At 57.5% G+C, this 23,069-nt stretch overlaps 1 protein-coding gene, 1 long non-coding RNA gene and 2 pseudogenes across 2 annotated transcripts; 3 read left to right on the top strand and 1 right to left on the bottom strand.

Annotated features, from left to right (window-relative positions):
• Positions 1-23,069, bottom strand: part of LOC138102437 (uncharacterized) — a 705,988-nt pseudogene that overhangs the window by 244,634 nt on the left and 438,285 nt on the right.
• On the top strand, positions 580-3,816 carry LOC138102450 (uncharacterized). The gene is made up of 3 exons (XR_011147417.1): positions 580-830; positions 922-1,406; positions 3,579-3,816. It is a non-coding gene; the product is annotated as an uncharacterized lncRNA (long non-coding RNA).
• On the top strand, positions 4,770-17,698 carry LOC138102404 (zinc finger protein 271-like; annotated as a pseudogene).
• LOC138102447 (serine/threonine-protein kinase pim-1-like) lies at positions 21,244-22,442 on the top strand (the record flags this gene model as incomplete). The annotated part of the gene is made up of 2 exons (XM_069000160.1): positions 21,244-21,601; positions 22,330-22,442. Coding segments are annotated over 2 exons (471 nt in total), but the record flags the coding sequence as incomplete, so codon positions are not given.

The following is a 23,069-nucleotide window of genomic DNA, read 5'->3' as shown; positions in this document are numbered from 1 at the left end:
AATCTTTTTAATTTGATTTTTCAGAGTTTGATTCATTCGTTCCACCTGACCACTAGATTGAGGTCTCCAGGGGGTGTGTAAGTGCCACTGAATTCCCAGAATAGTAGAAACTTCCTGCACGATCCCTGCAGTAAAATGTGGTCCTCTATCTGATGATATTCCTAAAGGAACCCCAAACCTCGGAATAATTTCCTTGAGAAGGGTTTTCACTACCTCCTTGGCCTGGTTCGTCCTGCAAGGGAAAGCTTCGGGCCATCCTGAAAAGGTGCACACATAAACTAGTAAGTACTTGTATGCCTGAGATTTTGGTAACTCGGAAAAATCTATTTGCCAGTAATCCCCTGGTTGTGGCCCTACACGTATTTTCCCCATTTGGACCTGTCTTCTAACCAACGGGTTATTTTTAATGCAAATCGGGCAGGTGGCATTTATTCTTTTGGCCATTGTTATCATCGAATTAGAGAGTACTATTTTCTTTAGATGTTCTACCAATGCTTCTGCACCACAGTGGAGTTTGTTATGCTCAGTTTCCATGACTACTTTAATTAATCCCACTGGCAGTATAACTTGTCCGACCGGTGTTACATACCATCCTACAACATTCCTTCTTGCTCCAGTGAATTGTGCCAACCGTTCATCCTCCGGAGAGTAGCACGGTTTCTCTTCCAAATAAGGTGCAGCGGGATTTTCTCTTGTCGGTATCAGAGCCATTTGAGTCCAGACCAATCTGGCTGCCTTTTTCGCAGCTTCATCTGCCATCCGATTCCCCTGAAATTCCTTCCCGGAGTCTGCTTGATGACCTCGGACATGCATGATCGCTACTGCTTTAGGTAAGTGTACAGCTTCCAACAACTGAATTATTACTTCCTTATGTTTGATCTGTGAGCCTTGAGAGGTCAAAAGTCCTCTTTCTTTCCACAGAGCCCCATGGATGTGAACTACACCAAATGCATACTTTGAATCAGTCCAAATATTCACTTTCCTGTCTCTACTAAGGACCAATGCCCTTACCAACGCCCATACTTCTGCTTTTTGCGCTGAAGTTTCCGGAGGCAGTGCTTTAGCTTCCACTATTTCCTGGAGTGTCACCACAGCATACCCTGCATACCTGGTTCCATGCTCCATAAAACTGGATCCGTCCGTAAACAGCTCCACATCGGGATCTGCCATCGGGACATCTTTCAGATCTTCACGGCTGGCATACACTTGTTCGATCACCTCCACGCAGTCATGCTCCAGTTCTCCTTCCTCTTGGGTGGACCTAAGGAATTCTGCTGGATTGAGATGGTTGGTTATTTTCAATTCAACATCATCTTGTTCCCGCAACTGAGCCTGGTACTGCATCATTCTGCTGGAGGAGAGCCAATGCCCCCCTTTTTGTTCCAAGACGGCTATGACCATGTGAGGTACATATACCGTGATGTGTTTTCCCAGCGTCAGTTTCCGTGCCTCCTGAATTAGGATTACCGTAGCAGCCACTGCTCGCAAACACCCTGGCCACCCTCCGCTCACCATGTCCAGCTGTTTCAAGAAGTACCCCACGGGCCTCTTCCATGACCCCAGTCGTTGCGTGAGTACTCCTAAAGCTAATCTCTGCCTTTCATGCACATACAATTGAAAGTCTTTTGTCAGGTCAGGCAGACCCAGAGCGGGGGCCTCTTTGAGTGCTTGCTTCAATTCCTGAAAGGCCTTGTGCTGTGTCTTACCCCACTTAAATTCGGGTTCCTTGATTGTTTCATATAGTGGTTTGGCCATAAGTCCGAAATTCGGAATCCACAGGTGACACCAGCTGACCATTCCTAGAAAAGATCTTAGTTCCTGATTATTTCGTGGTACAGGGATTGCACAGATGGCTTGAATGCGGTTCACCCCTATTCTCCTGACTCCTTGTGATATTTCACATCCCAGATAAATCACCTTCTGTTGCACTAGCTGCGCTTTTTCCTTGGATACTCGGTATCCTGCCTGACCCAACATGTTTAATAGTTCAATTGTTAACTTTGAGCACAGTTCCCGCTCCTCTGTTCCCAGGAGTATGTCATCCACATATTGTAAAACAACATAAGAAAAAGGAGAATCTTTTACCTTGGTAGTTTTCCATTCCTCTAACTCCTTTGCTAGCTGGTTTCCAAAAATGGTGGGTGAACACTTAAATCCTTGTGGCAACCTGGTCCATGTTAACTGTCGCTTGCGGCGAGTGTCTGGGCTTTCCCATTCAAAGGCGAAAATGTATCGACTCTCGGGGGCCAGTGGGATGCAGAAGAAGGCGTCTTTTAGATCAATCACTGTGAACCACTGAAAATTCTCAGAAATCGATGTTAACAATGTATATGGATTGGCCACCACCGGGTGTATATCTTTGGCAATTGCATTTACTGCTCTCAGGTCCTGCACCAACCTGTATTTCCCATTTGGTTTCCTTACCGGAAAGATTGGAGTATTAAATTCCGATTCGCATTCTTGTAAAATCCCTAATGCTATAAATTGTGTGATCATTGGGGCAATTCCTTTCCTGGCTTCCAAACTGATAGGATACTGTCGAACTCTTACCGGGTGTGCCCCTTCCTTTAATTCAATTTTCACAGGAACGGCTACCCTGGATCTGCCCGGGGTCCCTGTTTCCCATACCCACGGGACTACTGCCTGCTCTATTTCCTGGGGTATCTCCTCTGTCTTTGTCTCTTTAATCACAAAAAGTTTTGCCAGATTCCCCTCCGGGATTTCTAGTTTAGCACGCCCTTTCTCGAATATGATTTTTGCATCCAGTGCCGATAATAAATCTCGCCCCAACAAGCATTCCGGGCTGCTTGGCATATATAAAAACTGGTGATCCAATTCTTTGTTTCCAAATTTGATTTCCAGTGGCCGCAAGAATGACCTCTCCACCACCTCCCCCGACACCCCTACTACTTTCACAACTGAATCACTTAACGGTCCTATTTGTTCATTGATTGCAGAGAAAGTGGCTCCTGTATCTACCCTAAATTCCCTGGGCCCCCCGTCAACTTCCAGGACCACTTTTAGATCTTTATCTAGTCAGCTCTGATTTTGATAGCCCCCCATCATAAAGGCTTGAGCGACACCTTGTGGTTCTGGCGCGAAAGGGTTTAACCCATCATTCGCATTCATTCCCTGATTCATGGGATTCCCTCCTGGAAAGTTACTCATCGGTGTCCCCATCCCCAAATTGAGGGGGCACTCATTCTTCTAATGACCTTTGGCGAAGCATCGGGCGCACTGATTGGGCCCCAATTTACCTCTACCCCTACCCATCATCTGGTTCCCTACATTCTGATTCACAAAACCTCCGAAACCACTTCTTCCCCTGCCCCCGTTTCCTCTGGTTCCGTTTCTAACACCATCATTCCACATTTCCTCTGCCAGTCCTTTTTTCCTATTAGCTGATAAAACAAATCCAAATAGGGTATCTCATCCCACTTCTCATTTTCCCGTAAATACCGCATCATGGGGGTTATAATTTCAGAATTAATAGTGCCATTCCACGGCCACTGCATCCCCCCAGTTTCATATTCAGGCCATACCTTATTACAATAATCAATCAATTCTCTTTTCCGCAGTTCCCGTCCCAATTTACCCTCCTTCCAATGACTTAGCAAACACCCGAGGGGAGAATCCTCCGGAATATCCTTATCTGAACTTGACAAAGCCCGAAACACCCGCAACGGCATCATTCCAGAGGTATGCAACCACACAATAACGCACACAACTAATAACACACAGACTAATACCAATACCAATTACCACAATATCCAATTCCCTCCTTGCTTATCTCGTCGCCGCGAGAAGCAAGGGCTGGCTCTGCAAAGCTTTCGCTCTGTCTGACGGCCAGCGCCAAGGCTTTATAATCCCAAACCAATGCCCCAACCCTGCGAGTAGAGACTCGTCTTACCGGGCAGGCTACCACCACCGGTTTAAAAGGAATAAAGCACCTTGTGGGCTTACCTCACAGTTGTCCGTCGGACGCGGGGTCGGGCACGGGCTGATGTCTCCCCAGAAATCACCTGGTGCCGGCACGGAGCAGATCACCCCGCGAACCGCCCCTACGACCCCCGGAGTCCTGCCGCGGTCGCCAGAAAACTGTTGCCCACCGACCACAAACACAAACCAACAGAGAGTCAGTTTATGCGGTGCTTTATTCAGGGCCCGGGGACCTGGGGACTAGTGTCCCAAATCAGGCTTCCCAAAGACCTATCGTTTCACTCAGCTCTTTATACAGTTTCAAACATTGGCTCACATACAAAACATTAACAATTGATAATCATACCCTAAGCCATATATCTTTATGGTTGTCCAGTCTTAGATAATGCTCAATGAACTCCCACCACTGAAATCCCCCTTGCACGCAACATATATCAACCCAGAACTATTTACTTTTAGGCATGTTCTCCATGCCCAGCTAATTCACTACTCCTAACTTCCCCACCCAGCACATTCCATTCCTGTTTCCCAAGAGAACTATTTCTACACCTGAGGCCTTACAGCCTAGCAGAGCCTTAGCCTTACTACTTCTAAAATCCAATATCCTATCCTTTTTGTAACACCAATATATCCCAGTATAATCCCTGGTGCTCCAAATCTGCTCCTGCCCAGTCCCGGTCCTGGTCCCAGTGTATCCTGGTGTCCCATTCTGTCCCAGTTCATCCCAGCCTGTCCCAGTCCATTCTGGTTCCTTTCCGGCAGCCGCTGCCGTTTCCTCACTTCGTCTTCCCCTTCCCCCCCCCATCAAAGCTGCCCCCCCGCCCCCCAAGATGCTGATGGGGATCGGGGGCTTCGTGTTGGGCTTTGTCTTCCTGGCGCTGGGGTTCGGCTTCTACCTGCACAAGCCGGTGACGGGAGGGGCCCGGGGGTCGTGTCCCCCCTCCCCCGGAGGTCTGTGCTCCCCCGGGGCCCCCCAGCCCGGTGTCACCCCCTTTGCTCTGCCCACAGAGCTCCTGAGCCGCCGGTGGCCGCAGCCCCTCCCCGTGGCCTCGGGCCCGACCGGGACCCCCCGCTCCGTCCCCGCGCTGATTTTGGGGGGTCGTGTGTCCCCCCAGCCCCGCTGTCACTCTGCCCCTGCCCGGCTGCTCCCAGTGTTCCCAATAAAGCTTCCCAGTTTGGGCTGGTCCCGTTTATTGAGGGGCACTGGGGAGAGACTTGGAGGAAACTGAGGGGGAGCCGAGAGTGGAGGGGGCAGAACCGACCCTGGGATGGATCGGGAATGGGGACCCCCGTGTGTCCCCACCGTGTCACCCCGCTCTGGGGGGCCCTTGGGAAGCACCTGAACGCCAACACAGCCCCCAGAGAACAGCAAAACGTGCCGGGACGCCCCTAAATCCCACAGCCTCCAACGACCCCCAAATCCCACAGAAAAAGTCCCCCCCAAAAGAGCCCCGAAGAAAGGCGCCAATCAGAGACAGCGCACGACAAGCTTCAGCCAATCAGAGCGCGCGGCGCTGGTGACTCACCAGTTGCCAGGCAGACCCGCAGCGCTCAGCGCTCCCCACCCGGACCCCACCTGCGCCCCCCCCTCGCCCCCAGCGCCCCCCGCCAGGGGAATTTGAGGAGGGGGCGCGTGGGGGGCGCCCAGGCCGGGCCCAGAGCCCAGCCCTGCCCCAGCCCGACCTGTCCCGGCTCCGTCCCGGCTCCTCCCGCGGGATGCGACCGCGCTGGGAAAACGGGGGGCCAAGGGTGGGCGCTGGGCCCGGGGGGAGCAGGAGAAGGGATGGAGGAAGAGGAGGAGGGGTGAGGAAGGAGCGGGAGAAGGGCCTGGAGAGAAGAGGAGAAGGAGGCGGGATTAGGAAGGAGAAGGAGCGGGAGGAAGAGGAAGGTGAGAGGAAGAGGAGGAGCAGGAAGAGGAAAAGCAGCAGGGGAAGCGCGGGGTCGGTGCCCGCTCTGTCCGCCGCGGCCCCGGGAGCATCCCGCAGGTGAGCGGGGAGGGGGAGCTCGCCCCAAATGTCTTGGGTGTCCCCGAGAGGTGTTTTCTTTGGGGGGTGTTTGGAGCTCGCAGCTTCTGGAATGGAGCCCCAAATCTCCTTGTGGGTCCCTGGGTGGGTTTCATTTGGGGGGGTGCGATTTGTGGGGATCCTGCGGGACCCCAAGCTGAGCCGCAAATGGCCCTTCAGGGGGGATATTTTGGGGACTCCGTCCCGGTGCAGGGGTGGGAGGAGGACATCGTTCTTGGAGCCCCCCTGGGAGAGCCCCGGGGTGGGGTGAGGGGAGAGGGGCGATCCCGGAGCTGGGGGACCCCCGGAGCCTGGAGAGGGGGTGAGCCTGGATAAGGGGGGACCCCTGGGAACGCTGGAAGCCCGGAGCAGAGAATGAGGGGAGAAGGGACCCCTGGGAACCCCAAAACCCCCCGGATCATCCCTGAGTGGGGCTGTGGAGAGCGGGAACCCCAGGAGCCACGGGACCACGATGAGGCCAGGGAATGGAGACCCTCAGAACCCCAAGTGGAGAGATCAGAGAGGGGGAAGTGCTGGGAGGGTTTTTTGGGTTGAATCGTGGTGGTTTGCGGTTTTTATAGACACAAAAGCCCCAGAGAATTCCATAGATGGACCTGGGCAGGAGGAACCCCCAGCCCAAGCCGCTCATCCCTTGTTTCTCCCCCCAAACCAGGATTTGTCATTCCCAAGGCGTGGCCGGATGGAGGAGGAGGAAAAGCCCCGGAGATGCTGCACAAGGAGGGGCTGCAAACGCAGCCCCCATAGATCCAAGGAGGAAAGAGCCCCCCTGTGCCAGGAAGGCGGCCAGAGATCCAGGGGGAGCTCAGAGCTGGGGGAGAAGCCTCAGGGTGGGGAGAAGCCCCACAAGTGCTTGGAATGTGGGAAGGGCTTCAGCTACAACTCCCATCTGAGGATACACCAGAGGATCCACACTGGGGAGAGGCCCTATGAGTGTGGGGAATGTGGGAAGAGCTTCAGCCGGAGCTCCCAACTGATGGAACACCAGAGGATCCACACTGGGGAAAAGCCCTATGAGTGTGGGAAATGTGGGAAGAGCTTTGGCCGGAGCTCCAGCCTATGGGGACACCAGCGCACCCACACCAGGGAGAGGCCCTATGAGTGTTCTGAGTGTGGGAAGAGGTTTCCAAGCAGCTCCGATCTCCTCAAGCATCAGAGGAATCACACGGATGAGAGGCCCTTCCGCTGCCCCGACTGCGGGAGGGGCTTCAAGCAAAAGTCCAACCTCGTCACCCACCGGCGCATCCACACCGGGGAGAGGCCCTACGAGTGTCCCCAGTGTGGGAAGGGCTTCAGCTACAACTCCTGCCTCATCCGGCACCAGAGGATCCACACTGGGGAACGGCCCTATGAGTGTTCTGAGTGTGGGAAGAGGTTTCAGACCAGCTCCGATCTCCTCGTACATCAGCGGATTCACACAGAGGAGAGGCCCTTCCGCTGCCCTGACTGTGGGAAGGGCTTCAATCAAAACTTCCAACTCCTCAGGCACTGGTGCATCCACACCAGGGAGAGGCCCTATGAGTGTCCCGAGTGTAGGAAGGGCTTCAGCTGCAACTCCGACCTGATCCGGCACCAGAGAATCCACACTGGGGAACGGTGCTACAAGTGTGAGGAGTGTGGGAAGAGGTTTCAGACCAGCTCCGATCTCCTCAGACATCAGCGCATTCACACGGATGAGAGGCCCTTCCGCTGCTCCAACTGCAGGAAGGGCTTCAAACGCAACTCCCACCTCATCAGGCACCATCGCATCCACACCGGGGAGAGGCCCTACGAGTGTCCCCAGTGTGGGAAGAGCTTCTCCAGCAGCTCAGCCTTGACCCAACACCAACGGAGGCACCGCTAAGGGAAGCCCTGCGAGTGCCCCGAGTGCGGGAAGAGCTTCGTGCGCTGCTCCAGCTCCATCCCCCGTGGGAGGATCGGCGTTGGATGATCCCCAGTGACCCCCGTGGGGCAGAGCCCTGGTGACCCCCATTCCGGGTGATCCGCGCTGGGTGGTGGGAAGGTGTTGGAGAGATTTCTTTGCCTTCTCCTTGTGCTGCTGGGATTTGGTTGGGAATAAATTCCCTCCCTGAGCCCAGGCTGGCTCTGTTGTGCCTGTGCCGGTGCTCGGGGCGGGATCTCTCCAGGTCCTTTTCTCTCAGCTCCTGGGCCTTTCCTTGTATTTCCTGTCCCTGTGCAGTTGCAGAGGGCACAGTTGCTGCCAAGCAAAGAACGCCCTCATCTGGGGCCTCATTTTTGGGCACACCTGGACATCTCCATCCCCATTTTGGGGTGCATCTGAGCTCCTGGATATCTGGGACCCCATTTTTTGGGCTATATTGGCTTTGCTCGATCTGGTTTTGGTAGCAGGGGGACTACAGGGTGGATTCTGGAAGAAGGTTCTGGAAGCTTCCTCTATGTCCAGCAGTGCCAATCCATGGTGGCTCCAAAGATGGAGGTGCCAGATGCAGAGAACCCCAGGGATGCAGAGATCCCCCACCGGAGCAGGGGGATGCCTGAGGAGAGGCTGTGACCCCGTGGGAGACCCGTGGACAGAGGGGCCCCGCTGGAGCAGCCTCTCCTTGCAGGACTGACCCCGGGGCAGAGTGACCCCCGGGGCTGCAGCAGTGTGAGGGGACTGCTGCCCGTGGGACGGACTCAGGGTGGAGAAGTTCCTGGAGAACTGTCTGGTGGGAGGGAGCCCAGAGTGCAGCAGGGGAACGACTCCTGTCCCTGAGCAGTGGGAGAAGGCACCGGGGATGAACTGAGCATGGCTCCCATTCCCTGTGTCCTGCACTGCCAGGGTGGGAGGTTGAGTGGGAAGGAGGGACGGGTGGGAGGAAGAAGTTTTGAAGGGTCTTCTTTTAATTCTCCTTATCCTGCTCTCAGTTTGTTAGCAATAAATTCAATTCATATCTCCAGTTTCAAGCCTGTTCTGCCTGTGACAGTGTTTGATAACGGAAATCTGTTGGTCCTCATCTCAGCTCATGAGCCCTTGGTTAAATTTTCTGTCCCCTGTCCGGCTGTGGAGGGCAGGGAGAGAGCGGCTATGGTGGGTGCCTGATATTGGGCCAGAGTCCCCCCACTCCAATGGGAAATGTTCCTGTGTGGCCCTGGGCTATGGGGCCACTGTTGCTGTTGCTTTTGTCTTCCTTATGATTTTATCTTTTCCATGCAATGCTTGTGAAGTGCCCCCGCTGTCCCTTGTGTCCCCTGGGCACCGACAGCCCCGGCCCTTGCCCTGCTCCCCCTCCCACGTTCCATCCCGGCTGGCGGAGCCTTGGAGCTGCCGTGGGGCTGCCCCGGGGGCTGCGGCCCGAGCCGGGGCCCCTTCCCAGTGCTCCCAGTCTGCCCATCCCGCCTGGAGCAGCCAGCGAGGGCTTCAGCTGGGGCGGCAGAGAGGCGCTGCTGGGGGGTCCCACCTCCGCTTGGCTTGGGTTGTTCTTCCCAAGCTGGGCATAAACGACTTTGGGAGTTTTGTGCCACAAATCTCTCCCCTCGTGCACTCAGCCAAAGGGGTTTGGGGCGGTTTTCCCTTTTTCGGGGAAATCAAAGCCATGCACCGATGCTCCGAATTAGGGGCGGGAGTCGGGAGGCTGCAGGGCTTCCCAAGGAGCCGGAGGCAGCCAACACGCAGGGCTGGGCAAGTCGGGCCGGGAGCAGCGGAGAGCTTTGTTTCCCTTCCCAGCTGAATGGCGGCTCGGGCCGGGCCCGTTCCAGGGCTGTTCCTCAGCTGCGGCTTTCCCCTCACGCAGCCCGGGGGGCGCTGGGAGCGCGGGGCGAGGCTGGGCCGTGTGCAGAGCCCGCCCCTCGCTGCGATTGGGCGGTGCTGCCGTCAGTCGTGGTTCTGGCGCGCTGATTGGTCGGAGCGGGGAGCAGCCCGGGCCCGGAGCCGCCGGCAGGGCGGCCGTGGCGCAGCAGAGGCGCCATTGGCGGAGCGTCTGTGCGGGCCCGGGAGCGGCGGCGGCGGCCGGAGCCCGGTGAGGCGGCGGCGGAGCTCGGAGGCGGCCCCAGCGCAGGTGGGAGCCGCGCTCGGTTCTGGCGGGGCTCGGCGCTGGCTGCGGGCGGAGGGGGCGGCAGGGGGCTGGGGCGGGTTCGTTGTGCCGTGTGGGCGCCGTGTTCGCCCTGGCGTGAGGGCGCTGCGGGAGCGGCTGCCCGCGCTCTCCTTGCCGCTGCTGCCTCGGCAGGAGCCGGTGCCGGAGCAGCGCTGGCTCGTCCCGGCTGCTGTGGGTAGGACAGAGGTGGCTGCCCCGTCGGCGGGAGTGTGCGGGAAAGTTCCCGTGGCCAGAGGTTTGTGTGCCCAGAGGAGCCGGAGGAGTCCTGTAAAAGGAACTTTATTCCTGGAGCAAGGGAGAGGCCACGGGGCATTTCCCGTGGGGTCTGTCCAAGTGTTGGAGGACGCAGCCTCCTTTTTATGCCGATTTCCGCGGCCGCATCTCCGTGTCCCTTTCCGCAGTGGCTGAGGTCCTTGGAAGGTACAGACTTCCCGATGCGCCTGCTGCATGTGCCCCTTAATGTGCACCCCCACTTTGTAAAACATCCGATATTCATGGCTCTGTGGAGTCTGTGTTGTTCTTCTTCGTTAAGTTCAGGAATTTCGCAGGACCTTGGCTTAGCATCAGTTCGTGTCAATTAGTAACATTTTCCGAAATTTATGGTTTCTCTCGTTACATCCTTACCTCCAAGTCCCTGGCCCTATCTCCAATGGGATTCACACCATCTGTTTCTAAAGACACGTTCATTTTTTTCCTTTTAATCCCCCCCTTCTTATTATTTCAGTACTTCTCTTTACAAACTTTAAAAATGCCTTAATCTGTTCTTCCTGGGCCTTCTTTGGTTTTGGGATTATTCTCAGTGACCTCATTCTGTGTCCTTTTGTAGCTGTTTCTGGGTCAGGAGGCCTGGCTGCCACCTGCATGCCCTTGATCCCCTGCTGAATGAGCTGCACTGAGCAAGGTGTGGTGCATGGTAAAAAGGTGAGAGTTGCTGTAGCACCTGAGGGGAGAAACAGCATTGGTTTAACCCATGGTCTGCCAGGGAACCACGAAAACGTGTCCCATTCCCGTCCTTTCCACATTTGGAGCAGTACATGAGCTGCTTTCTTCTTTCCTTTGTTCTCTGTTTCCCCACTTTTCCTTGGCCATCTCTTTGCCAAGAGCACTTTGAGTCCTTTAATTTTCCACAACCTCCTGGTCCTTCTGCTGAAAGAGGATCTGATGCCATCCCAGGGTGAAATGTGGCGTTGCTCATGGGAGTGGATTGGTGGGTGAGAAGGTCAGGAGCTGGAGCTGTGTGCTTGGTTATGATTTGGAGGAGAGCTTGTAATCTAATGATGCATTGAAATGATCAATGGGTTCTCTGGCACCTGGTATGAATTTGTTTGGGTTCCCAGGGGCTGCTCCATGGTGTTGTAGGATTTGTTCTGGTGGCCGTTCATCTTTTCCCCATTTTTGGGCGCTCCCAGAAATGCCAGGGATGCATCAATTGACCTCTTTTCTCTGATTAAATCATCACATCCTTGGATTCCCAAGTGATTTCGCTGACCTTGTGGCAGCAAAAGCAGCCCAGTGGTCAAACCCACCCTGTATAACCCAGACAGTGCCAGCAGATGTTGGAGTGGGGAGAGGGATGATTCCCCCCCACTTTTTTGAGTGAAGTTCTCCCAACATTCTCCGTTTGCTGTTTTCCTTTGCAGCTTCAGGGATTTCTGTTGCAGAGTCCGAGATGCTCAGTGTGGGCTCTGCCTTTAGCGATGCAAATTCCGTCTGTGCAGGGAGGCAGAGCTTGGGGTGAGGGGCAGAGGGAATCAGCCCAATTCCTCTGGCAGGCAAGGAGAGCCTGGGACATTGTGCACACTTCCCGCAGCAGAGTTAATTTGCATTTCTAAAGCTCCTCTGCTGGCTGCCTGGAAGGAAGCTTTTCTTCCAGGGCAGCCATCAGGTGACTCACCTATGGGCCCTCCTCCCCCCCCCCATAAGCTGCTCCTTTCCCTTTTTTTTTTTCCATGTTTTCTTTTTTAACTGTTTATGAGTTAAAGGGTCTCCTTTAAAGATCTTCCAGTTTTGCAAAATGTAACCTACAGGTGAACATCGAAAAACCCATTGCAAAATTCTGCCATCACTAACAGCCACGCACACACATACATAAAAAAACCCCTAAACTAATAAAGATTTTCGCTATTTCTTTTCCTGAGACTATAAATTGACTCTCACAGCCCTGGCCCAGACCCAACTGACAATGTCAAAGTAGGATTATGAAGAAAAAACCTTCTAATGATGTAATCTTGTCACCTAAACTGCGGGGGGGGGAACAAAAACTCTCCAACAACCTTTTTAGTGTTAGAGGATCAAGGCTGAAGAAAATGAATACAAAAGTTAAATTTTTAGCAATGTAATATTGAACATTTATTAGTAGAACAAAGGCAAATCACAGCCTGGGGCGCTTGGCAATGTTGCCAGAGGCGCCCTCCATTCATTTTACTGTGGGCTTAAGTACTCTCCTGAACTGTTACATATTCATTAACCCAGAAAGGAATTTACACTTCCCTCCCCTTTCCCCCTGTCCCGTTTCTGCCCCTTCCCCCAGCAGGACACCGCCTCAGTCCTCTGGATCGCTTCAGAACTGCAGACAGGCCCCCTCTCTCCGGTGCCTCCGCAGTCTCCAGCCTCATTTGCAGCTGCCAGTTCCCTTGGGCGGTGTGAGCTCTGATGAGGTAACAATCTTCCTGGGATGCATGCGGTTTATCTTCTTTGTTTCTCTAAGATGTCTTGGTTCCTGGCTCTGTAGTTTCTCAGCTCAAAAGATATTTATTACCATGTGTTTATTAATACATTTCTTAACATACTACAACTATTTCAAAGTTACAATTTACCTTAATCTTGTTTCTACTTAACTACATTTTACTGTAACATTATTTCTACACAATCCATCATCACTTGTGTTAAAGTCATATCTGTGAAAGACAACATTTATCATTCACTCATTTATCACACCAGGGTGAGGAATTCCAAACATGGATTCCAGGGGAGATAATTGAATATCTGGCCTGGGTCTGGCTCTTCTTCCTGCCAAAGCCAATGGCAGCAGCCGTACCCGTGGCATCTTGGTTTCTCCCAGCAGCTTCAGAAGGTGTTTCTTTATTTCCCCATTCATTCTTTCCACCCGACCCGAACTCTGGGGGTGCCAGGGCGTTTGGAGGTCCCACTGTGTTCCTAAAGCAGCCAGAACAGCCTGAAGGATCTTTCCTGTAAAATGAGTTCCCCTGTCTGTGTCTATTGCTTCCACAATCCCGTATCTTGGAATTGTTTGTTCCAAACATGCCTTAAGAACTGATGCAGGGATTGCTGAAGCAGTCGGAAATGCTTCTGCCCTGCTGTGAGCTGCCATGCTGTTAGCAGAAGATATTGAAGCCTTCCTGCTCAGGGCATTTCAGTGCCAGGCTCTTCCAGGCACCCCCAGCTCGGCCCTTTGAGCTGAGCATGCGGGCGCTGAGCTGCGCTTTGTCTCCTTCCCTTTCCTTAAGAGCAGCGTGTCTTGTCACTCTTTTCCCTTCTGCTGCCCTTGCAGACCCATCCCTAAACACCTTTTCTCCCTCAGGCCAGGGAATGTCTGGTCAATCTCTCCTAGGCCGGCTCTGGAGCTCTGTCACTTGGCTGCAGCCATGGGTTTCTTGCCAGCCCCGTGTCCAGGGCCGTTCAAACAGGAGGCTGGGTTCAACCCTTGCCCTGTCCTCAACTCTGAATCCTCCTGTTCCATCCAACAAGTTTCATTCTGTAAGAACCCAGCGCTGCTCATCCATTTAGAGGCTCCTTTGGTTAACAAAGCTTTACCTTGATGCCAGGCTTGAACAATGAGAGATTCTGCTGCTGTCAGTTTTCAGGCCTCAGTTCCCATTAAAGCCGGGGCTGCACAATTCTGCAGACAATGAGGCCACTCTCTGGCCACTGGGTGAAACATTTAAGCCCAGGAATTCCTTTGGCATGGCCCTGATTAACGTCCACATGCAATTCAAATGGTTTTTCCCTGTGTGGGAGGGCCAGGGCAGGAGGCTCAGTTAATCTGCTTTTGAAGCCTTGAAAATTGTGCTTTCCTTCTGGTGTCCATGATGGGGTTTCTTGCCTGGCAGGAGAGGAGAGTTGTAGGGAGAGATGCCTGGCTCCAGAAGCGCTGCCTTTAGCAGGGACTCAGTAAGAGGCTGTAACCCCTTCCTTGCCTCCCTTGGAACAGGGTATTGCTTTTAGACACCACTTGTCCTGGATGCTTCAGAGGAATTTTGGAGAGGCTCCATATCTGATTTTCCCTATTTCCATGGGGGCTGCCCACACTTCTGGGTTCCCTTCAGCAGAGGCCTTTGCAGACATTTGACACCAAGGTCCAGCAGCATTAGCCTCTGTATCTCCTTTGACAATATGAATTTGTATTCCCACTTTAGCCATCAAATACCTTCCCAGTAAATTGCAATCACAATTAGGAACAAACAGAAATTGATGCATTTCAAACCCATCCCCCACATCTACTGATAGTGGTTGAATAAAACACACCTGCCAATCTTTCCCACTTATTCCCTGAATAATCAAGGAACTTCTTGCCAATTTCCCCCCTTAGGTGTCAGATTCAGAGTGGATCGAGAGGCCCCTGTGTCCATCAGGAGCAGCCTCGTCTCGATCCAGACGCGCCCTGAATGTTCTCAAGGGCTCTGGTGCGGTGGGTCCCTGGTCTGCTGGGAGCTCTGCCAGCCCTGACAATCCATGTCCATGTGGGGTGGACTTGCTGGTGCTGAGGGTGCTGCTGTCTGTGCTTGCAGTGTCCTTCTGGCCTGCAGATGGACCCCTGATTCCTTGCCAGGGGCTGTTTGGGTGGGCTCTGCCGTGCCGAGGAGGGCAATGCCTGTGCCAGGTGCTTGTGGCCGCCGCCGTCCCCTGGGTGCTGGGGCCCCCTTGGGCCCTGCGGTTCATCCCTGGGGGGCTGTAGAAACTCTGCCATGGCCTTTGCCTTCACCTTGGCCTTTTGCTCATCCCTTCTTGCATTGCCCTGCTGAGCCTTTCTGGCCAAGTGCTGCAGGGGCTTCTTGTGCCTCTCCTGCAGCCCCCTCACTGCCCGTGGGTGCTCATCCTCTGACAGCTGCTGAGCTTTCTGCAAAATCATTCGTTTCTCCAGTGACCCAAACAAGATCGATGAAGGAAAATCCTGATCCTTCCACATCCCGCAGCCTCCTGGGGGCCGGGGGCCACTGCCGGCCCTGTCTGGGGGGTGTTGGGGTCAGGCAGCTCCCCACAGGCCCCCAGGCGGTGCTGCCCTGTCCTGCTGCTCCCCACCACAGAGAAACACCCTGATCCTGAGCTTCTTTGTTTCCCAGTCCTGGAATGCTAGGATACGGAAGATCTGGATCAGCTGACAAATTTTGAGGATAAGATGGTGCTGAAAAGCATCCCAGTCCTCACTTTTTTCTCTTCCTCCTCTTTCCCATCTTCCTTTTCCTTTCTTACCACATAGATTCCTCCTGCTGCTGTTTGCCTTAACCATATTCCTGCACACTCCCTTCAACCAATCCCTTCCCAGCACACCAACACCATCCGTCCCCTGTTGCTGAGACCCCTTCTCAACTTCCCTTTTTACCCGTGCTGGGTGTCCATGTCCTTAATTAGCTCTGGGAGAATGTGCAAACTGCCTCAACATTGTCCCCTTTTGTACCGGAAACGATGTCCATGGTTCTGTTCAGGCTTTGTTGTTGTTCTGGAAGTTGAGGAATTGAGCAGGAGCTTGGCTGAGCAGCAGTGTGTGTCAGTCAGTGCCATTTTGTGGAGCTGCTGGTTTGTGCTGTCACTTGCTTGTGTGCAAGTGCGTGTGGCTGTGTCCGAGCAGATTCAGAGCATGTGTTTGTAAGGAGGCGTTGGTGTTGTTGGTTCGCTGGGGGTGCCCGGTTTTCGGGACATCCCCCCTGGAGCAGGGTGTCCCCCCTTGGTGCAGGCGCGGCCCTCAGGCAGCGCTCAGCCAATCAGAAGGCGCGGCGCTGGTGACTCAGCAGTTACCAGGCAGAGCCGCAGCGCCCGGCGCTCCCCAGCTGGAGCCCACGTGTGGCCCGGCCTTGGCGCCCCCCGCCAGGGGAATTTGGGGAGGTGGGAGGGGGGGAGCGCCAAGGCCGGGCCGGGCCGTGCTGTGCTGGCAGAAGTGGCTGCGGCGGGGGCCGAGTGCGGGCAGGAGCGGCCGAGAGCCCAGCGCTGCCCCAGCCCGAGCTGCCGCAGCTGCATCGCTGCTCGTGCTGTGCGATCCGAGAGCTCTGGGGGGCAGAGCGAGCCAGGGCTGGGTGCTGGGCCTGGGGGGAGCAGGAGAAAGGCTGGAGGAGCAGGGCTGGAGACCAGAATGGTGAAACGATGGCCGTGGGAGCAGCAGGTGGGATTCTGCAGGAGAAGGAATAGTGTGAGGAAGAGGCGTGTGAGGAAGAGTAGGGATACAGGAGGAGGAGGATCAGGAAGAGGAGGCACCGCAAGGTTCCAGCACTCGCTGTATCTGCAGCCTCCCCCCAGCCCCAGGAGCGTTGCCCCCGCATCCAGCAGGTGATCAGGGAGGGGGATCCACGATTTTCCCGTGGGTGAATCTTGGTGTTGCTGAGGTTTCTTGGACTCCATGTTGGTGCTTTGGTTTTTTTGTGGGGGCTGAATGTGTTTATATTTTGGAGGGTGTTTTGTCTGAATCTTGTTGTTTTGGGAGTTTTTGGTCTGTGTCTTGATGTCTGGGGGCATTTTGGTCTGAATCTTGATGTTTTGGGAGTTTTTGGTCTGTGTCTTGATGTCTGGGGGCATTTTGTGCTGAATCTTGGTGTTTTGGAGGTTTTTATGGACACAAGATGCCCGGTGATGGACCTGGGCAGGAGGAACCCCCAGCCCAAGGCACTCACCCCTTGTTTTTTCCCCAATCCAGGATTTGTCATTCCCAAGGCGTGGCTGAATGGAGGAGGAGGAAAAGGCCCGGAGATGCCGCATGAGGAGGGGCTGCAAACGCAGCCCAGAGAGATCCAAGGAGGAAAAAGCCCCCCTGTGCCAGGAAGGCAGCCGGAGATCCAGGCAGAGCTCAGAGCTGGGGGAAAAGCCTCAGGGTGGGGAGAAGCCCCACAAGTGCCCGGAATGCGGGATGGGCTTCAGGTGGAGCTCCAACCTGATCAGGCACCAGAGGATCCACACTGGGGAGAGGCCCTATGAGTGTGGGGAATGTGGGAAGGGCTTCATCAGCAGCTCCGAGCTGTTCCAGCACCAGGTTATCCACACCGGGGAACGGCCTTATGTGTGCTTGCAGTGTGGGAAGAGCTTCGGGTGGAGCTCCACCCTGAGGGCACACCAGCGCATCCACACTGGGGAGAGGCCCTACGAGTGTTCTGAGTGTGGGAAGAGGTTTCAGAGGAGCTCCAATCTCCTCCTACATCAGCGCATTCACACGGATGAGAGGCCCTTCCGCTGCCCCAAGTGCAGGAAGGGCTTCAAACGCAACTCCCACCTCATCACCCACTGGCACATCCACACCGGGGAGAGGCCCTACGAGTGTCCCCAGTGTGGGAAGAGCTTCTCCAGCAGCTCAAACTTGATTCAACACCAACAGAGGCACTGCTAAGGGAAGCCCTGCGAGTGCCCCGAGTGCGGGAAGAGCTTCGTGCGCTGCTCCAGCTCCATCCCCCGTGGGGGGATCGGCGTTGGATGATCCCCAGTGACCCCCGTGGGGCAGAGCCCTGGTGACCCCCGTTCCGGGTGATCCGCGCTGGGTGGGGGGAAGGTGTTGGAGAGATTTCTTTGCCTTCTCCTTGTGCTGCTGGGATTTGGTTGGGAATAAATTCCCTCCCTGTGCCCAGGCTGGCTCTGTTGTGCCCGTGCTGGTGCTTGGGGCGGGATCTCTCCTGGTCCTTCTCTCAGCTCCTGGACCTTTCCTTGTATTTCCTGTCCGTGTGCAGTAGCAGAGGGCAGGGACAGAGCGGTTTTGGTGTCTCCCGGCATCCAGGCAGGGCCAGCCCAGCCCTGGGGGTTGCGAGGGGCATGTGGGGGTCCCCCATTTTCCGGACATCCCAGTATGGGCCAGCTGCTCCCAGGATGATCCCAGTTGCCCCCTGCATCTTTCCAATTGCACCCTTTCACCACCACTGTGGTTCCAGTCACTCCCAGTACAATCCCAGTCACTCCCAGTATGATGCAAATCAGTCCCAGTATATCCGAGCAGCACCAATTGGCCCTCAGCATGTTCTCAGGAGCCCTCAGTGTGGTCCCAATATATCCCAGTATAATCCCTGGTGCTGCAAATCTGGCCCTGCCCAGTCCTGATCCTGGTCCCAGTGTATCCTGGTGTCCCATTCTGTCCCAGTCCATCCCATTCTGTCCCAGTCCATTCCAGTCCCTTCCCGGTAGCCACCACTGTTTCCCGGTTCCTTCTGCCCTCCACCTCCCAAAGCTGCCACTCCGCCCCCCAAGATGCTGACGGGGATCGGGGGCTTCGTGTTGGGCTTCGTCTTCCTGGCGCTGGGGCTCGGCTTCTACCTGCGCAAGCAGGTGATGGGAGGGGCCGGGGGGTCGTGTCCCCCCTCCCCCGGAGCTCTGAGCTCCCCCCGGGGCCCCCCAGCCCGGTGTCACCCCCTTTGCTCTGCCCACAGAGCTCCTGAGCCGCCGGTGGCCGCAGCCCCTCCCCGTGGCCTCGGGCCCGACCGGGACCCCTCGCCCCATCCCCGCGCTGATTTTGGGGGGTCGTGTGTCCCCCCAGCCCCGCTGTCACTCTGTCCCTGCCCGGCTTCTCCCAGTGTTCCCAGTTCGCCCCGGTCCCGTTTATTGGGGAACAGTGGAAAGGGACTTTGGGGGATCCTGCGGGGGGACCGAGAGTGGAGGGGGCAGAACCAGCCCCAGGATGGATCGGGAATGGGGACCCCCGTGTGTCACCCCTGTGTCACCCCCCCCGGGGGGCCCTTGGGAGGCACCTGAACCCCAAATCGGCACCCAGCGAACCCCAAAGGTGCAGAGACCCCCCCTAAGCCGCCCCACAGCCCCCAACGACCAACCAAAATTCCCCGCGAGTATCAGATAATCAGAGCAGGCGTTGAACAACCTTCAGCCAATCAGAGCGCGCGGCGCTGGTGACTCACCAGTTGCCAGGCAGACCCGCAGCGCTCAGCGCTCCCCACCCGGACCCCACCTGCGCCCCCCCCTCGCCCCCAGCGCCCCCCGCCAGGGGAATTTGAGGAGGGGGCGCGTGGGGGGCGCCCAGGCCGGGCCGAGAGCCCAGCGCTGCACCAGCCCGACCTGTCCCGGCTCCATCCCGGCTCCTCCCGCGGGATGCGACCGCGCTGGGAGAACGGGGGGCCAAGGGTGGGCGCTGGGCCCGGGGGGAGCAGGAGAAGGGATGGAGGAGGAGAAGGAGAAGGAGGCATCTTTTAATGATATTTTATTGAGTCTTATTTTTTAGAGACCAGGATCAATACTCCCCGGCCGTCAGGGCGAGTCCTTCAGGGCTGCGGGGCCCTGCTGCCGGCTCACCCCGTGCCAGCCCAGCGCCAGCGCTCAGCGGGGCTTTGGCTTCCCGTGCCCTTTCCCGTGTCCCCAGCCCAGCGTCACCACCCCCGTGTCCCCAGGTCGTGCCCCACCCCTGCCCCCCTCCCCCTTTGTCGAGACACGGAGGATGAGAATTTCCCCACCATCCACCCCAGAGGTTCCCCCGAGCCCATTTCCTCTCGTGCTTTCCCTTGGGAGGAGAGCCCCACCCCTCCTGGCTGCCCCCTCCTGTCAGGGACTTGGAGAGAGCCAGGTCCCCCCTGAGCCTCCTTTCCTCCAGGCTCAGCGCCCTCAGATCCCTCAGCTGCCCCTCAGAAGTCCTCCAGAGCCTTCCCCAGCTCCAATCCCATCTCTGGACGTGCTCCAACCCCTCCATGTCTTTCTTGAAGTTTGAAGCCCAATCGCTGCCCTGTCGCTGCAGGTGCCAAAACCCCAGGGAGACTCCTTGGAAATGGGGGTAGAGAGGAGCCCTTCAAAGGGAAACGTGTGCAAAACTGCTGCCAATGGCCGAGCGGGTTTGGTGCGGCTGCGGGAGGAAGAGATGCTCCGGGACTCCGCCTCGGCCCCGGAGCGGAGCGGCCCGTGCTGCCCCGGGGCGCGCGGGGCTCGGCCGTGGGGCGTGCGGAGGGGAACGGACACACGGGCACCGGACACACGGACACGCGGACAAACGCTCCCAGCGCTTCAGCGGCAGCAGCGGCAGCAGCGGCAGCAGCGGCAGCAGCGCAAAAGCAGCGAGTCCACGAACCCTCTGCGTCCCTTCTCCTGCTCCTCCTCTCCTTCTCCCAGTGTCTCGCACCCTCTCCCGCTCTCCCTTTGGTTCCCCAACCCCCCCTCCCGCGGCCTCCCTCTCCCCAGGCCCGGCCGGGCCATGCCCCCGGCCCGCCCCCGGCCCCGGGCGGGGCTGCCCCCTCCCCGCCCCCGGGCGTCCCGCCGCGGTCCCGCCTCCGCCCGGCTCTCGCCGTCCTGGCTGTGGCGCTGCTGGGCGGGCATCAGTGCCTGGCTCCTGGGCACCATCGCCAGCCCCTGGCTCCGGCTGGCCCGACCCCGAGCCCGGCCCCGGCCTCGGCTCCTCCCGGGGCCCGCCGGGGACACAGGCGGCGCGGCCGCTCCCGCCGCCTCCGCAGCGTCTTCCCCGCTCCGAGCTCCGCCGCTCTTGAGCGCGGCCGCCGGCCCCAAGCCGCCGGTGGCCCCTCCAAAAGAGCCAACATGTGGGGATGGCCGGCCCGGGGCGGTTGAGCGGCGCTCGGGGGCCGTTCCTGGCCCCGGGCCGAGCGCTGACGGCCGCGTCTCGCGGGCACGGAAGGCGCAGCAGGGCCTGAAGGAGCGCTACCGGCTGGGTTCGCTGCTGGGGCGCGGCGGCTTCGGCAGCGTCTTCGCGGCCACGCGGCTCTCGGACGGCGCCCCGGTGAGTGGCGGGGCCGGCGGCGGGCGCAGGAGGCGGGGGGCAAAGGAGGAGGAGAAGGAGCATGGGGCTGGGCACGGCGGGCGGCGAGCTCAGCCCGCTGCTCCCCTTGCCTTGCAGGTGGCCATCAAACGGGTGCCGCGGAACCGCATCGGCCATTGGGGCGAGCTGGTGAGTGAGCGAGGGGCAGCGGGAGAAGCCGGGGCGCGACGGGCGGGGATGAGCCGAGGCCCGGCAGGGTGGAAGCCGCCAGAACGCCTCGAGGGAGAGCGGCCGTGGGGCCAGCGGAGCGCGCAGAGCGTCCCCGGCTGGCTGAGGGCTTCCCGAGCCCCGGCACGGCATCAGCCCCGCTGACAGCACCGTGCTCCTCCCACAGCCCGACGGCACCCGAGCACCACTGGAGATCGTGCTGCTGGACAAGGTGTCCGCTGGCTTCCCTGGCATCGTCCAGCTCCACGAGTGGCTGGAGCTCCCCAGCAACGTGGTGATGGTGCTGGAGCGCCCGGAGCGGTGTCAGGACCTCCTTCACTTCATTCGGGCACGGGGCTTCCTGTGCGAGGAGGTGGCGCGGCACCTGTTCCGCCAGGTGCTGGAGGCCGTGCGGCACTGCACCAGCTGCGGGGTCCTGCACCGGGACATCAAACCGGAGAACATCCTGGTTGACCTGGCCACCGGGCAGGCCAAACTCATCGACTTTGGCTGTGGCACCTACCTGCAAGCCGCAGCCTACACCAGCTTTGCAGGTGAGCCCACGCAGGGGGAGGCTCCTGGTAGCGGCATCTCACAGCCCAACATCTCAGAGCCCAACATCTCACAGCCCAACATCTCATGGCCCAACATCTCACAGCCCAACATCTCACAGCCCAACATCTCACAGCCCAAGCCGGCTGTGGCAGGGGGGATTCTCCCTTTTGCTGCCAGTCATGGCAGCCGGAGTCTTCAGCTGAGCTGCTTTTGAGTGGCGCTGGCTGAGGGGCCATCTTCCAGCCCTGCTGGCAGCCTTCGCCAGCCACTCTGCCCAGGACTGGCGCTGGGGCTGGGGCAGCCAGTGCCACAGACACACCCGTGGGTGAGGGTAGCAGAGGGGGGGTGCCAGAACCTGTGCTCCAGCCCGTTTGGTGTGCAGGTGAGACAGGGCTCAGACTGCTCTGCTGCCCGTGGTTGCCTTGGCTTAAGAATGGTTTCTGGGGCAGTGCAGGCAGGGAGGATGAAAGCGTGGTTTTTCCCCAGCACCAAGTGGGTTTTTCCTTTGCATGGAATGCTCGGGCCTTGCCAGGGCTTCCGCTGCCCTCTTGCAACACCAGCAGCTTCTTTTCCAACCCCCAGTTTGTACACAAGTCCCAGGTGCTGGCCAGAGGGCAGCGGGTCACGCTGCCTGCCGCTGCTGCGGCCCCCCCATGCCCAGGGAAGCTGGGGCGAGGCTCTGGGAGCAGGCAGCGTCCCCCTAAAGAACTCCATCTCTATTCCATAGGAACACCGTCCTACAGCCCCCCGGAATGGACCCAGTTCGGCTGGTACTACGGCGAGGCAGCGACCGTCTGGTCCCTGGGCATCGTGCTGCACCAGATGGTCTGCGGGGAGCACCCTTTCAGGAGGGGCTGGAACAGCACCTGGGGCCGGCTCTCGCTCCCACAACGGCTCTCTCCAGGTGGATCCTCGTCTCTGCAGCACGGGGGGAATAGCAGTGCTGGGAGACAGCAGCGGGCTCAGGAGCATCCCACACTGGCAGCTGCTGAGGAGGTGGCAATGTCCTGCTCTCCTGCTCTCCTCCAAAAGAAAGAATTGATGGCAAAGTTTAGGCACAGCCCTGAGCACACGCAGCATGGCCTGGCCATGGCAAGAGTGAGGCAAAGCGGACAGGAGCCTTCTGCAACTGACTGGTGCTTTCTGCTTTCTCTCCGCAGAGTGCCAGGATCTCATCCGACGGTGTTTATCCGTGCTCTCCTCGGAAAGGCCCTCATTAGAAGACCTGTCCTGTGATCCTTGGATGCAGGATATTCACGTGCCATAGGAGAAGGGAGAGAGCCACACGCACGCTTTGACCCAGGGAGCCGGTAAGTTCCAGCTGCACACGCGCCTTGGCAAGAAGCAGCAAAGAAAGGCAGAGTTTTTGTCCTGCCTGAATCGCTGCGCAGGGCTCCTCAGCTGGGCACGCGCAGCCCTGCTGCTGGAGCTGAGCTGCTCTTCCCAGCACTGGTGGCCCCCATGCCA

This window comes from Aphelocoma coerulescens, unplaced genomic scaffold (assembly GCF_041296385.1).
Source record: "Aphelocoma coerulescens isolate FSJ_1873_10779 unplaced genomic scaffold, UR_Acoe_1.0 HiC_scaffold_75, whole genome shotgun sequence".
NCBI lineage: Eukaryota > Metazoa > Chordata > Aves > Passeriformes > Corvidae > Aphelocoma > Aphelocoma coerulescens.
Note: the sequence above shows the minus strand (reverse complement) of the source record. Positions and strands in the feature narration are given on the sequence as shown.